Genomic DNA, 14,262 nt, shown 5'->3' with positions numbered 1-14,262 from the left:
AACTATCATCTAACTGCGTATTAAAATGGTTATATATATATATATATATTGAGAATAATGATTTTATGATAAAAATATATTTATATTTTTTAATATTTTAATAATATTATAAAAAAATATTTTATTAAAAATTATTAAATTTTTTTATTATATTCTTAAAATATATTATTAACACAAAAAATAATTAAATTCTATATTATTATTGTTGTTATTATTATTATTAAACATCGAGAATGACTTTTATTTAAAATAAAAATTATATTCTATTTTTTTAAATTCTTTGTACAAGTTCAATTTATAAACAGGAGAGAAAGAACCTTTTATATGAAGTGAAATGTGGGTAGTAACTTTTAGTAGTTTTAGACATTATTTGGTTAGTACAGAAATTAAATTATTTTTAATAAATAAATTTTATTAATTTATATGTATAAATTTTAAAAAATATGAGTGTAAATTGTATTATTTATATGTATAAAATTTTGATAAATATAAGTATAAATTATATATTTTTTATGTACAAAATTTTTATAAATATAAATTATTGCTGATCATCAACGAATTATAGTTTAAATGGCATAATCTCTTTATACTCATTAGAGGTCACAAATTTAAATCTCACTCTTAACTAAAAATAATGATTGTTGATCAAATACTAACAAAAAATATAACATTACTCTTGTACGAAACTCTCACGGAAAAATTACTTAAGTCATAAAAATTACATCTTACTACCTCAACATCCAAGGTACGCAAATACTACTCCATACAAAAATACTAACAACTCATAATATATGATACTATGTTATAATTGAAGCATTTTTTAATAGCATCTGCAGCACACTTGCATGGCCGAGCAATTTTCAGCCACTCTTAATATCATCATAGCCTATGAAAATCAGACCCCTCTAATAATCAAACTAAAAAATTCTATTGCTATTCTTCGATCTTGCAGTTGCTAACCATCTATCTTTAACATAAACTCTATAATTTGTCTTTTTTATACTCTATTTTATAATAATGAAATGTTAAAATTGAGTGGAATTAACTTATCAACTCTAGAAACTAGCTCCTAAGGTGAAGGTTAGTTATCTCTCATTTATAAACTATTCCATGAAAAATGTGAGACACTTATAATAATACAATCATTTCTACATAAACAAGAGTAACTTTGAGATATTGGAACTTTTGCTAATAAAATGATGCCTTAGCTATACTTATAAATTTTTGCTGATCATAATACAATTAAAATCTTAACTCATTAATTAGATTTTTCTAAATACAATTCTGGATACCTTATTACTCATCAACTACCAACATACATATAAATTGTTATAATTATAAAGAGAGATGCATAATAATACTATACCTACTACATCCGTACAGTAGATTTTCTGAATTTATTCATCTTCAATACTGATCAGAGACCAGTAATAGTATCTACTACTACATCCATCCTTTAATTTATATTTCAAGTTTTCTAATAATAATAATAATAATAATAATAATCAACAAACTCACAGATACATATATTGATATATAGATTGAATCAGAATCACGTTCAAAATTAGAAACTGTGATGCCCTTTTAAAAATTATTCTCCACTCTTTCTTGAGTAAAAGACTGCAGTACTTCAAATACGCCAAAACTCATAATCATTTTGCTTCTGAAAAATAAAAAATAAAAAATAAGAAATATATCCATTTAATTAATTAAATCTTTTTTTCCTTTTTTGGAGGACAAAGTTCAGTTCTTTCTTTCTTTTAGCTTTTTATTTTTTGTGGGGGGAGATCTAGGGTGAGCCTTGGGATCAGTAATGAGTTTTCACCCTTGAATTGAGTACTTATTGTTGGTAGGTTTCTGGGGTTCATATGGTTTTAATTCATTCAGTTTTTTAACTTCTTTTTCTTTTTAGGTTAAAAAACAAAATAAAGAAAAAAAGAAAAAAAAAATGTTATAAAGTAGGGTGCAGCTTTAGACAATGTATAACTGCAGTTTGTGCAGTGTCCGGATGATGAAGTTGTCAATTATTTTTGGGGTGAAGAAGATTCCTGTTTTCTAGGTATTGCTTAGTTTTGAAGGAAAAATCTTCTACTACAATGCTATCTATATATCCCCTTTATTTCACTCTCACTCTCACAAACCTACTTTCTATTTATACTCAATTTTCATCAATCAACATAATTAACTTAATTTTTTTAGTTTTCTTAAACGATTTTTTTTAAATATTTTATAGTATTATCCAATTCGACAGATTAAAAATCAGACTAATTTATCGTAGATCAAAATTCTATTTAAGGGTTTATGCTTGTTAATGAATCGCAACATGTACAAGACAAAATTCGAATACCGATACTTGCTTAAGCAAACAAATGAATTAATCACTGGATCAATCTAAGTTAGTTAATTAACGGATTTAATTTAGTTAACAAACTTAGATAAGGTGGTATTGGTGTTAGTGAGGAACTAGCTAGGGTTTCTTGTTCAGCAATAACCTAATTCACTAGACACATACTATACTGTTGAAGCTTGAAACATTAATCTGGCACACACCCATTTTCACCTATTTTTATTTTATTATTATGTGTTAGATATATATTTCAGTGCCTAGCAATAATTGTCTCTTAGGGTTACTTGTTTGGCAAGCCATAAAGTACTACATATTTAAATATCTATCATCTATCTATGCAAGACATACAACAGTTTACTTAGTAGGCAATTAGGCAAGAAACTAGCCTAGCTAGTACAAATTATTCAAGTCATAGAGTATGTATATATAGTCATAGAAAAGTCTTAACTTGGTGCTTTATTAATCAATTAGCATATAAATATACATATGAAATATTATAACTATTATACTTACACACACATGTAATAATTGTTAAAAGATATATAATAAATTTGTTATCATCTAAATTTAAATTTAAAATTTGAGTTGCTTATTTAACATTAATACATTAAATAATGATTAATTTAATGACTAAATTTTTATATACACATAATAATTTTATAATAAATTCTAGAATTTAATTTTGATATATGTTAGTATAAAGTAATTTTATATATGCATCCAATTACGTAACGCTACATTAGTAAAAATAATTACATTTCACATTAATAGCGTGAATAATCATAAAAAAACAGATATGATTATACGACTGTATAAAATATTTTACACTGTCCGTACATTTACTGTAAATTCTAATATAAATGAAGTTTAAAGTTAAAACATGTTTAGTGACTAACCAAAATTGATTAAATGGTAGAGAATGTAATATAGTGTGATGTATATATATATTATGCCGTGCAAATCTCACTGCCATTTATCTGTGTTTATTGCAATGTATGTGGTCCCTAATTTTCTATAAGTTGAGTGGATGCTTTTAAGAACCTACGTTGGTCCCTCATCTATATATTGCAGCAGCTACATATCTATATGATCTAATCCCAACTCATCACACACTCCAATTGCATACACCACAACTTTTGAATCTGACTATGACTTATATATCAACTTGATCAATCAAATTTCTTCCACCATATATATCCTACTTTATTATTTACTTAATTACCCTCTAATACTTCATTTTTAGATATTATTAAAGCACTTAATAATTCTTAGGTAGGGTTCATGTATGCTTGCTGCTGCTTCTTCTTCTTCCATACCATGCATGTGAATTATTAACGTTCTGTGGAATTTTCTTTCTTTCCTTTTTCCTTCAGTGGGGAATTTCTTGATAAAGATATTTGTGGTTGCTTGGAAAGAGCATGCCCTTCTTTCTCTTATTTATTTTGGAATTTCTTTTAATATTAAAAATAAAGATATAAATGGATTAAAGGTCTTCCCTTTTCCCCTTCTTTTCTTTTAATCTTTCTCTCTTTGGGCAGGCAAGTCCAGTATGAAATTCACAATGTCTAGTACTGAGTCTTACCCATATAATAAATGCATCAAACATGTTATATATATACATATATAAAATAATGACTAAATTAACTATTTATATGAAATTTATGTTTAAAAATATATAAAACAATAAATATAAATATACATAAATATATAAAAAATACTTTAATAATTTTTTTTATATAAACATAACAATTTTTTATAATCCATATATATACACTCAATTGATAATGAATAATTATTTTATATTTATATTGATATTGTAAACAGTTAATCATTAAGTCAGTGATTGTTCAGTATGTGGTATGAACAAATCGAGTAATTCATTACTCCAGTTTGTTTGACGTGTCATCCCATAAGGAGCCACATAATTGCAGTTAAAACCATGCATACTATATTTCTTATTTTTCTTTTCATTTATTTACCTTTTAAAATTCTACAAGCACATGATCATACGGATATGAAGATTTCTTTTTCTATTTTAATAAGTAATTTTAATTTAGATTTGAGTATACGATACAAAAAATCCATTATGGAAGAATCATTTCTTCTATAGGAATTCTGAATTATATATATATATATCTACATAAAAAATTAATCATTAATTAAATATTTATATATTAAAAATATATAAAATAACACATATAATACACATAAATTTATGATAATTAAATTTCAATATATAAATAATATTTTTTATTATAAATAATCAAGTGTAGTTGCATTGCCTCAAAAGTATATACATATACGGCTTTTACCAAAAAATTAAAATGCTTAATTTGTATACAATGCAATACAATACATGCAATTCTTTTAGCAGAGCTTTTAATAATATATTATTAAATTAATAAAAACATTTTGATTCAATTATTTGCTATTTAAAGAATATATAACTAAGTATTAGCATAACTTTTTATACTTTTAATATATAAATTAATTTTAATATATTTTTTATTTAAAATTTTAATAATTATTTAATTATATCTATATTTTTTAAAATAAAATATTATTTATATATTAAAATCAGTCATTAAAATTAATTATTATATATATATATATATATTATTTAACTAATTTTTAGTATATATTTTATATTAATAATATAGTTTGATAACTAATTTTAATGTAAACATAATAGGGTTATTTTTTAAACAAATATTGAGATAGTAAATATTTAAAAGTGATTTGTGAATATGTTTTTCCCAGGCATAAAATAGTTTGAAAGTCTAAGGTTTTGGGTCATGAGCTAAAATAAATAAGATTTATGTGGCCATTTTGTGAAGACTATAATTTTAGGGTATTACTGTTTCTGTGCTGAAACTTCTCTTCTCCTTTTTCATTTGTTTCTTCTTTGAAGGGTATGGTGAACGAAAAACTAAAGCATAGAGCAGCAGAATAATCAGATATCAAGTTGGAAAACAAGATCGAATTTCCCTTCACACGCGCGTAACGTAAGTCTCTAGTTCTCGAGATCTCAGCAAATTAAATTAATTAAACTAACCCATGCTCTATGTGCTTCTCAATCTAAATGCATGTTAGTAACTTAGTTCACTTGCACATAACACAGTTTATTATTTTAATTTCTGTATGATTTCAAATAGAAGAAGAATTTGAGAAAGCTGTATTCAGTGATGATGAATGAAGAAGCAGCAAGATGAATCTAACGACGATGATGATGGAAACAAAGGAAGAAGGCATGATAATAGAAGAGAACAAGAAGAAGAGCAATGAAAATGACAAGTTTACCCTGAAAGGATCGGCGGCGGCGTCGTCATCAACAAGGCAATGGTCGGCGTTTCGGAATCCAAGAATCGTGAGGGTATCAAGGTCATTTGGGGGAAAAGACAGGCACAGCAAGGTTTGCACCATAAGAGGGCTTCGTGACCGTCGGATCAGGCTCTCAGTCCCCACCGCCATTCAATTGTACGACTTGCAAGACAAGTTGGGACTCTCTCAACCAAGCAAAGTCATCGATTGGCTTCTTGATGCTACAAAGCTTGATATCGATAAGCTTCCCCCTCTTCACTTCCCTCAGCCCTGCTTCCAACCGCCGCAAACCCTATTCCCTCATCTTCTCCATGACCCTTCCTCTTTCTGGAAACCCAGGTTCTGGGAATTGGACTCTTCCGCTTCCTCCTCTTCTTCTTCCAGGTTTCTCAAAGGGAAGGACTTGATGACCACCATGCCTTCCGATAATAATAACAATAAAGCCAAGTGGATCTTCAAATCAAACAATGCAGATCATGAGAATCAAGAATTTGGAGGCGGTTACACTACTCAGAGACTTTTCCCAATGGAGACTCAGACTACTACTAATAATAATCCTTTTCAGAGTTTGTTCTTCAGCAACAACAACAACAACAACAACTCTACTCCTGAGGCTTCTAATTTGGGAAGCCATGGATTGTTGTTTCCTTCTAGTTCTTGTTCTTCTTCTTCTACAAGTCTTTATCATCACCATCATCAAGTGGGAGATTACTATGGCAGTTATCCAATGATGAATAACGGGGGTTTGATGCAATTGAACCATTTATCTTCTTTGCAAGTAGGCCCATCTGGTTCCTCACAATTATTGTTTGGTCCTTTATCTTCTGCTACTGCTGTTGCTGCTGCTACACCGCAGATTTTCACACCTTATGCACCATTTGTAACAACCCCATCATCTCTTCTGGAAGGTAGTAGTCATAATAATAATAATAATAATAATGGCGGTGGTGATTCAATAAAACAACAGCATCAATTCATCAATAGTCACATTCATCAGTTCTTGAACTCATCGTCCTCATCCACATCATCATCATCATCAACAAGCCTTCTTCTCCATCACCATCATCATTCATTATTCAGTTCATCATCACCTGTCAGACCCTTCTTCCCTACACCCTTCAGTTCCAAGCTTCTAGATTCTTCCTCGTCAGATCGTAATGGAAGCCACCAACCAGATCATAATAATAAGGCTACTACTACTACTACTACTACTACTTCAGCTCGTTCTTGATTTCAGACTCGGGATTCTCATCTTCAATTGCTGCTACTACTACTACTATAATTCAAGAATGAATGTAGAGCAAATTTATATTCTGAGAAACCTAAGAGATGATGAACACATGCACCGCACCTTTGTAGGTATGGCAACGCTATATATACATATATTTCTCTTTCAATCTTAATTATTTCTGCTTTTACTTAATTATTATACAATCTACTTCAATTTCTTCACAATGTGTGTACAAGTAATTAATTAAAATATATAATTATTCTTCCTCATTATATTATTTTCCTCCTCTAGGCATATATTATATGTTTATATATGTGTTAAAAATTACAGAAGGAACACACATTGTTGTTTGTCCAAATTACAAAACTGAATCTAAATATAAACACTAGGAAGAAAAAAAAAATCAAAATCTATCGTATTTAGTATTTATTAATTCTAAGAACAATGAATAAATATTAAATAAAAAAAGTTTTCACTATTTTTGACTAATTTTGTTATCAAACATTTTCTATATAAACAATAATGAACTTCATAATTGATGCTTTTGTTGCTCTTCTCTGCAGTTCTTATGTGCTAATTAATTAGCACCCTCAGAGCTAAGCAGCGGTTATTATCAAATTTCAGAATTAATTTTGCTACTTAAAGATTCAAGTATCAGATTGACCTTCTTCTTTGCCGTATATATATATATATATGAAAAATCAGTCATCAAATTAACTATTATAAATATATGTATTGGTTAAATAAATTTTAATATATATTTTATATGAGTGATTAAATTTTAGTGTACATCTAACATATTTGATATATATTATTCTAATTAATGGTTTCATAAACAATTATCCACTTAGCTTTAACATTTTTTTAATTTATTTTTTTGAAAGAGAAAAAGAAGAATGTACAAATAAATTTATTTTAATTAATGATTTCATAAACAATTATCCATTCTTAGCTTTAACATTTTTTTAATGTATTTTTTTGAAAGAGAAAAAGCAGAATGTACAAATAAATTTATTTTAATTAATGGTTTCATAAACAATTATCCATTCTTAGCTTTAACATTTTTTTAATTTATTTTTTTGAAAGAGAAAAAGAAGAATGTACAAATAAATTTATAAAAGTTATTCAGTTTTTTCTTAGAAACACAGAATTTATATTAAGAGTAATATTATATAATGAATAAAATTTATTATTTTTGTTCAATATTTTCTTTATATTTGACTAACTAACGTTTTTTATACTAAATTATAAATTATAAATTTTAATATAGTATAAAAATAAAATAGTAATTTAAAATATTAATAAAAAGTATTAATATGCAATATTTCTCATGTATTAATACATCCTCTTACAGATATGTGGCTGATTTAATTATTAACAATCACATGCTATGCTTAAATCTCACATATTATAATGGAGTAGATCAATTTAACCCGAAAATTTAATTCATAGTGGAAAAACGTTTAATTAAATTTCGTGAGAGTTTATTTGATAACACATGTGTTATCTAGAATACTATATATCCCCCTTCAACATTAAGGACTTATATAGTTATCTCGCACCAAAACTTTTTCAAATGGCATAGGTATTGGCCAAAAAATGAAATCCTCTCTATGCATAGAGTGTATGTTAGGGTTTGAATCTCTATCTTAATATTTAAGAAATCCAACTACTACTGAATGTGCTAAACCTCTTGATAAGACTATCTAGATTTTTTCTATAATAAGAAGTTTTATTGGGCATTGGTTAAGTTTTGGCATGGGTTTGTTCAAGCTTGATACTAATTAAGCTATGAGCTAGGTATATGATACCTGACTGAAGAGGCTATAATATTATGAGTAAGTAGGGGGTTTTAATACAAAAAATACGTTATAACCTCGTACAATGTTATCATCACTCATCAAGTCATTGCTACAGTTTCCATTCTACTCTTAAATGCCTGGTGCTTTAACAGGTTTTGCAGGGTTGAAATATTGTTTCGCAAGCTTAACCCAAATTTTAGGAATTTGAATTCTGTTTTGTGGATGCAATAATTTTTTTACCAGCGATAAATTTTTAAATGAAATTTAAATTCACGATGGATTAGTCTTTTGACTTGTTAAGTTAAGGAATATCGTAAAAAAATAAAAAGAAGAGATTTATATATTAGGAAAGTATTTAATTAATCATATATATTAGAAAATTCTATTTTGAATGTAACAAAGATCATTTTTTATTTAGATTTTTCTGAAAGAGAAAGTGGGAGACCACTGCTTATGTTATTTGATTTTATAAAGCTAGCATGATGCATGAATTGTTGTTATGGTTTCATGATGAATATGTCTGGTGTGCTGAATAATGTTGTCACAGATTCTTCTGTATTTTTGTTTGCTATCTAAATGTCACTATACATTATATATATATAAGAGTGTGAAAGGCACTCCAAGATATTTGGTATCAGAAATATTTGATAACAAAAAAAAATTAGTCAAAAATAGTCATAACTTGCCTTATTTAGCATTCATTAATTGTTGCGACAATTATTAATGCTAAATAAGGCAAGTTTTGGCTGTTTTTTTTTTGTCTACCTAACATTACCCATTTGGTATATATAATGTAGGAAATTCAATAACTAGGTCAACTAATTTGTTCCTTATGTTGGCGTACCCATTATTATTGTATATTCAACCTATTAAAACCATGTTTAATTTCGCATATATGTTTTTCTAATTACGCACTTGCAAAGGTTTTAAATTGCAATTCTGTTCGAGGCAAGGTTGAGAGATTATTATTGTTGCTTTTGCAGAAGTGAAACTACAAATAATGTAATTTTTAAGATGCAGTGTTACAATGTTTGAAATTATTTAACGATTTTTAATTATTATAATTTTTATAATTACGTTAGATGTACATTAAATCAATCATCAGAATATAATATATATTAAAATATAAAATATATATTAAAAATAAGTTAAATTATACATATATTTATATATAAATATATAGTGACTAATTTTAATTTTAGTAGTTAATTTTAGTGTGTAAATAAAATTTTTATAATTACTGTTAGAGATATAACCATTAATATTACATTCTCTCATTAACTTAAAGCTTGAGTTTTTGGGATAAGTAGTTTCATGATATAATATCAGAGCTCTATGTCCAAAAAATTCAGAATTCGATCCTTAGTGAAAAGAAAAATGTCTATACAAAAAGGGTAATGGTAGGAAGACAAAAAAACAGCCAGAACTTGCCTTATTTAGCATTCATTAATTGTCGCAACAATTAATAAATGCTAAATAAGACAAATTATGGCTGTTTTTGGCTGATTTTCTTTGGACCAAACATTTCCGATACAAAAAATCAAACAAATGATTATATTATTAATGCTAGGTAGACAAAAAAAACAGGCAGAACTTGTCTTATTTAGCATTAATTAATTGTCGCAACATTAATGAATGCTAAATAATGCTAAATAAGGCAAGTTATGGCTGTTTTTGGCTGATTTTCTTTGGTTACCAAACATTTCTGTATTGTTTGAGGGGATAAAGTTTAAACTTTTAGGATGAATAATTTCATGATAACAGTAATGTTAGAGAAATAAAAAAAACAGTCAAAACTTACCTTATTTAGCATTCATTAATTACGGCAACAATTAATAAAAGCTAAATAAGATAAATTTTGACTGATTTTAACTAAATTTTTTTTGTTACCAAACATTTTTGTTATCCAATTATGTGGTTTCATATCATTTGGCAATAATGTAAACTCATAATTGACATGTGATTTTAAAACATTAATTAAACACATGTATCGTGTATGTGTATCTTTGGAAATAAAATTATATATATGATGATGATGATGAAGAAGATGAATAATGATGGAAAGAAATTAATTAAAAAGAAGGTTTGGAGAGCTTAATTAGGTAATTAATGTGTTGGTGCAGGAGAATCTGATCTTTCCCTCAGATCACATGCATGCCGACGCCTAGGAAGTGCTGCATGTGAATCCCTGCCACAAACCTACCTATATACAACTACAGATTATACAACTCACAATTTCACTCTTACATTCTTCTTTCTCCTAATAATTTACCATTCTATTTTATTTTCTATTATTTAATCATTCTTCAGGAAACCTCTTTTAAAAAAACATCAAAATTGTAAAAACCAAACTAGTAATTGAATAGCTAGAATAATAGGGTTAAAAATTTAAGAGCTGATATTGAATTGAATATAATATATATAAAATTTATTATCTTTTTAAAAAAATATTTTTTTGGGTGTGTTTTATTATTTTAACTGATTAATCATTAAAAATCGGTTCATTAATAACCTGCTTTTGTTTTTTTTTGTAATTTAAATTAAATAAAATATCTATCAGAAATGTTGATAAATGATTCGCACTGTGTATATATAAGTTGAGAGAAGTACATATAATGGACAAAGCTCTGGGCAATATGCAACTAATTATTAACCAGTTATAGCTATTCTATATATAGCAAGAAGGATAAGACAAAGAAAGAAGTTAATTATATATAGGATAAATTTAGAGAAATAACAAAATATCATCATATTTGAGATATAATTAATAAAAGATCAGTTTAATCAATTTAAAATTATTTTATTTAATATTATTAATTATTGATAAAATATTTTTGTAATTTGAGGTATAATAAATATATAATTATGAATGTTATATATATAAAATTATGAATATTGTGTTAAATATATACAATAATTTTATATATTATTTTTGTAATATTACTGATAAAATATAGGTAATTTTAAACGTGTAATTTTAATAAATTCTCTTGGATGTGCATCTTTTTTATTGTTTTTTTTTATCTTCCTATTAGAATTGAACTAATTAGGTACGTATGACTAAAAATCAAAGCAGAAAATTAAATAAGACATCACAAGAAAAAAAATTAATGGGTTAATATTTAAATTTGAATATAAAAGATGAATAATTCTCCACATACAAGTTATTTTTTATACAAGTCTTTATAAGTCATAACGCACTTCGCACCGTACTGCACGTTTTCACTACACCTTCTTCTTCTCCTTGCTGCACGTTCTTCTTCCTCTTCCTCTTCTTCTTCTTTTCTTTCGTTTCTTGCCTTCTCTTTCTCCTTTTTCATTTATGTGCTTTTCTCTCTATTTTCTTTCTTCGTTATTCTCGATTTCCATTATTTTTTGACATCAAGCTCTGAAATCGTTTTTGAAGAAGAAGAAGCAGCAGAAGATGAGGAGGAGAAAGAGAAAAAGTTCTGAATTATGCATAAGGTGTACTTCAACAAATTTTGGGTGTATTTGTTAAATCCTTTGGGTGTAGTTTTGTAATCCTTTGTGTGTATTTCTGTAATCCTTTGGGTATATTTTTGAAGTTTCATTATCTTTAAATTTGGTAAGAAACTCGTTTTCATGGAGGAAGAAGAAGAAGAGTCGTTCATAATGCATGGTGAGTAGTGCGCTTTAGAAACAGGAAGTGGTTGAATAACGTGCGTTTATTTACTCTTGAATGTGAGAGTGTAATGTGTGTGTTTTGTTGGACTTGTGCCAATTTATAAGAGTTGTATGTGTATCAACCCTCATAAAAGATAACTTATTTTTTAAATTAGTTCCTAAAATATTTTGTTAGTTATATTATTCTCTTGAAGATATAAGTATAAGTCAAATTGATCCTTTTATATATTCGTCAAATAATGATGTCACATTAAGTATTACATTACATAACGACATAGTAGATTAATACAGTATATCATAAAATAATTGGTTGTCATGTTCATTGTTATAATTAGTTGATACAAACATATCTAATCTAATCTAAGGGTTCCTTAAATTATTGGAGTGTATATAGCTAAATTTAAGCAGACTAATTGATGTGTAACAACTTACTCAAACATTTACGTAAGAAAAAAAAAAGATTACAACATATAAATCTTGAAAATAATGATGGAAAGAAGAAAAAGAAGGTAATAGCATGTGAAATTGGTTGATATAGTACCCAAAGAAGTGTGTCTCGGAAAATGCATAGATGTGTGTGAATGAGAAAACAAGTTTCATTGTCTATCTTCATCTTTGTATCCTCTTTCACAGCATCTTGATTATGAAGGCCATGAATTATTGTTATTATTATAGAACCATCCATGTAATTCAAAGCAAACCATACAAACACAAAGATTTAAAAGAAAAGACAAAAAAAAGAAAAAAAGAAAAAGAAAAAAATGGGTATTCGAATCTGCAGTTCGTTCTGACGATGAAAAGGAAGATACATAAAATGAGACTGAATTTGAAAGCAGTGTCTGCATGAAACACAGGATCCAAGATAAATTAAATTAAAATTGATATATGAGTCACAGTTGTTTCCGCAACTTGGACTTCCAAAGGCAACAAAGATAATGACCAAAAGTTTTATTTGCCGGTGGTCCTATTCTTCTATATATAACAAAGTATTTAAAACACATACATGCAAATTCAAATACACAAACAATATATATCAGACTTCATTATGTATACAATAATGCTAGAAACTAAGATGGTTTCATCCAAAAATCAGCCAAATATCTTTGTATGAATCTAAAATCTTTATGTAAATGATGTTTATGTTAGGTATTAGGATGTTTTTTTTCTTTGTAAATTGGATGGTTCTGAATCTATTTTCTGATTTATCATGTTTGATTTATCATGTTTTAGGCATTTGGAGAAGGAATGAAGATGAAGAGACGGAAGCTAATTGAATCAGTTTTCGTAATTTATGTTGTAATGATACTGAACGTATCTCCTCCTAATTTAAATGTAGTGAAACATTTAATAACCAATATTTTAAATCATAAATAAATAAAACTAATTACTATATTTATAATTAATTAAGTTATTTCATTCTTGACTGATTTGGAATTAGGGGTGGCAATGGGTAGGGTAAGGTAGGTTTGGATCCAACCCTAACTCTACCTGCGGGTTGACATTTTTATATAAACTCAACCCTATCCTATCTGTGGGTTGAGAATATCCCAACCCTAACCCTACCCGCTCTTAACACGCGGGTACCCGACCCTACCTGCAGGTTACAAAAAATATACAACATTATTATATAACTTTATGATAATTTAAAATAGAACTGATTTTTATATAAAAAATATTAAATTATCAATTAATGATTTTCTTTTAGTGGTTAATGATCTTTTGTATTTAGTGAGAGGTATTTGATTCAACATCCACTTAAAACATATTTTTACATAAGTATATAACATAAACATATATAAAGTGCGGGTTGGTCGGGTAGGGTTAAGGCTCAACCCGCACCCTACTCGATCCGCACGAGAACCCTACCCGCACCCTATTCTATCCGCTGCGGATCAGGTTGGCAACCCTACCCAATC

At 27.3% G+C, this 14,262-nt stretch overlaps 1 protein-coding gene across 4 annotated transcripts; it reads left to right on the top strand.

Moving 5' to 3' along the window:
* The first annotated feature begins 5,181 nt into the window (after positions 1 to 5,181).
* Positions 5,182 to 12,374, top strand: LOC107621125 (uncharacterized). 4 transcript variants are annotated; one of them, XR_015892419.1, is made up of 3 exons: positions 5,183 to 5,352; positions 5,503 to 7,027; positions 12,108 to 12,374. XR_015892419.1 is itself a non-coding variant. In XM_021114672.2 (2 exons), the coding sequence occupies exon 2, from the start codon at positions 5,556 to 5,558 to the stop codon at positions 6,897 to 6,899; it is 1,344 nt and encodes a 447-aa protein (XP_020970331.2). In that variant the 5' UTR covers positions 5,182 to 5,352; positions 5,531 to 5,555; the 3' UTR covers positions 6,900 to 7,171. The 4 variants fall into 4 exon arrangements, 2 of the variants coding, with proteins under 2 accessions (XP_020970331.2, XP_088350700.1); XR_015892418.1 differs by lacking the exon at positions 12,108 to 12,374 and adding an exon at positions 7,463 to 7,584; XM_021114672.2 differs by lacking the exon at positions 12,108 to 12,374 and having other exon boundaries at positions 5,182 to 5,352; positions 5,531 to 7,171.
* Positions 12,375 to 14,262: the final 1,888 nt, after the last annotated feature.

The sequence above is a fragment of the Arachis ipaensis genome, chromosome B10 (genome assembly GCF_059453495.1).
Source record: "Arachis ipaensis isolate K30076 ecotype BB chromosome B10, ASM5945349v1, whole genome shotgun sequence".
NCBI lineage: Eukaryota > Viridiplantae > Streptophyta > Magnoliopsida > Fabales > Fabaceae > Arachis > Arachis ipaensis.
The sequence above is the reverse complement of the archived record's forward strand: the minus strand, read 5'-3'. Positions and strand labels throughout refer to the sequence as shown.

What these genes read in the sequence shown, in the direction of transcription:
- LOC107621125 (XM_021114672.2), top strand. Translation starts at nt 5,556, where the DNA reads ATGAATCTAACGACGATGATGATGGAAACAAAGGAAGAAGGCATGATA.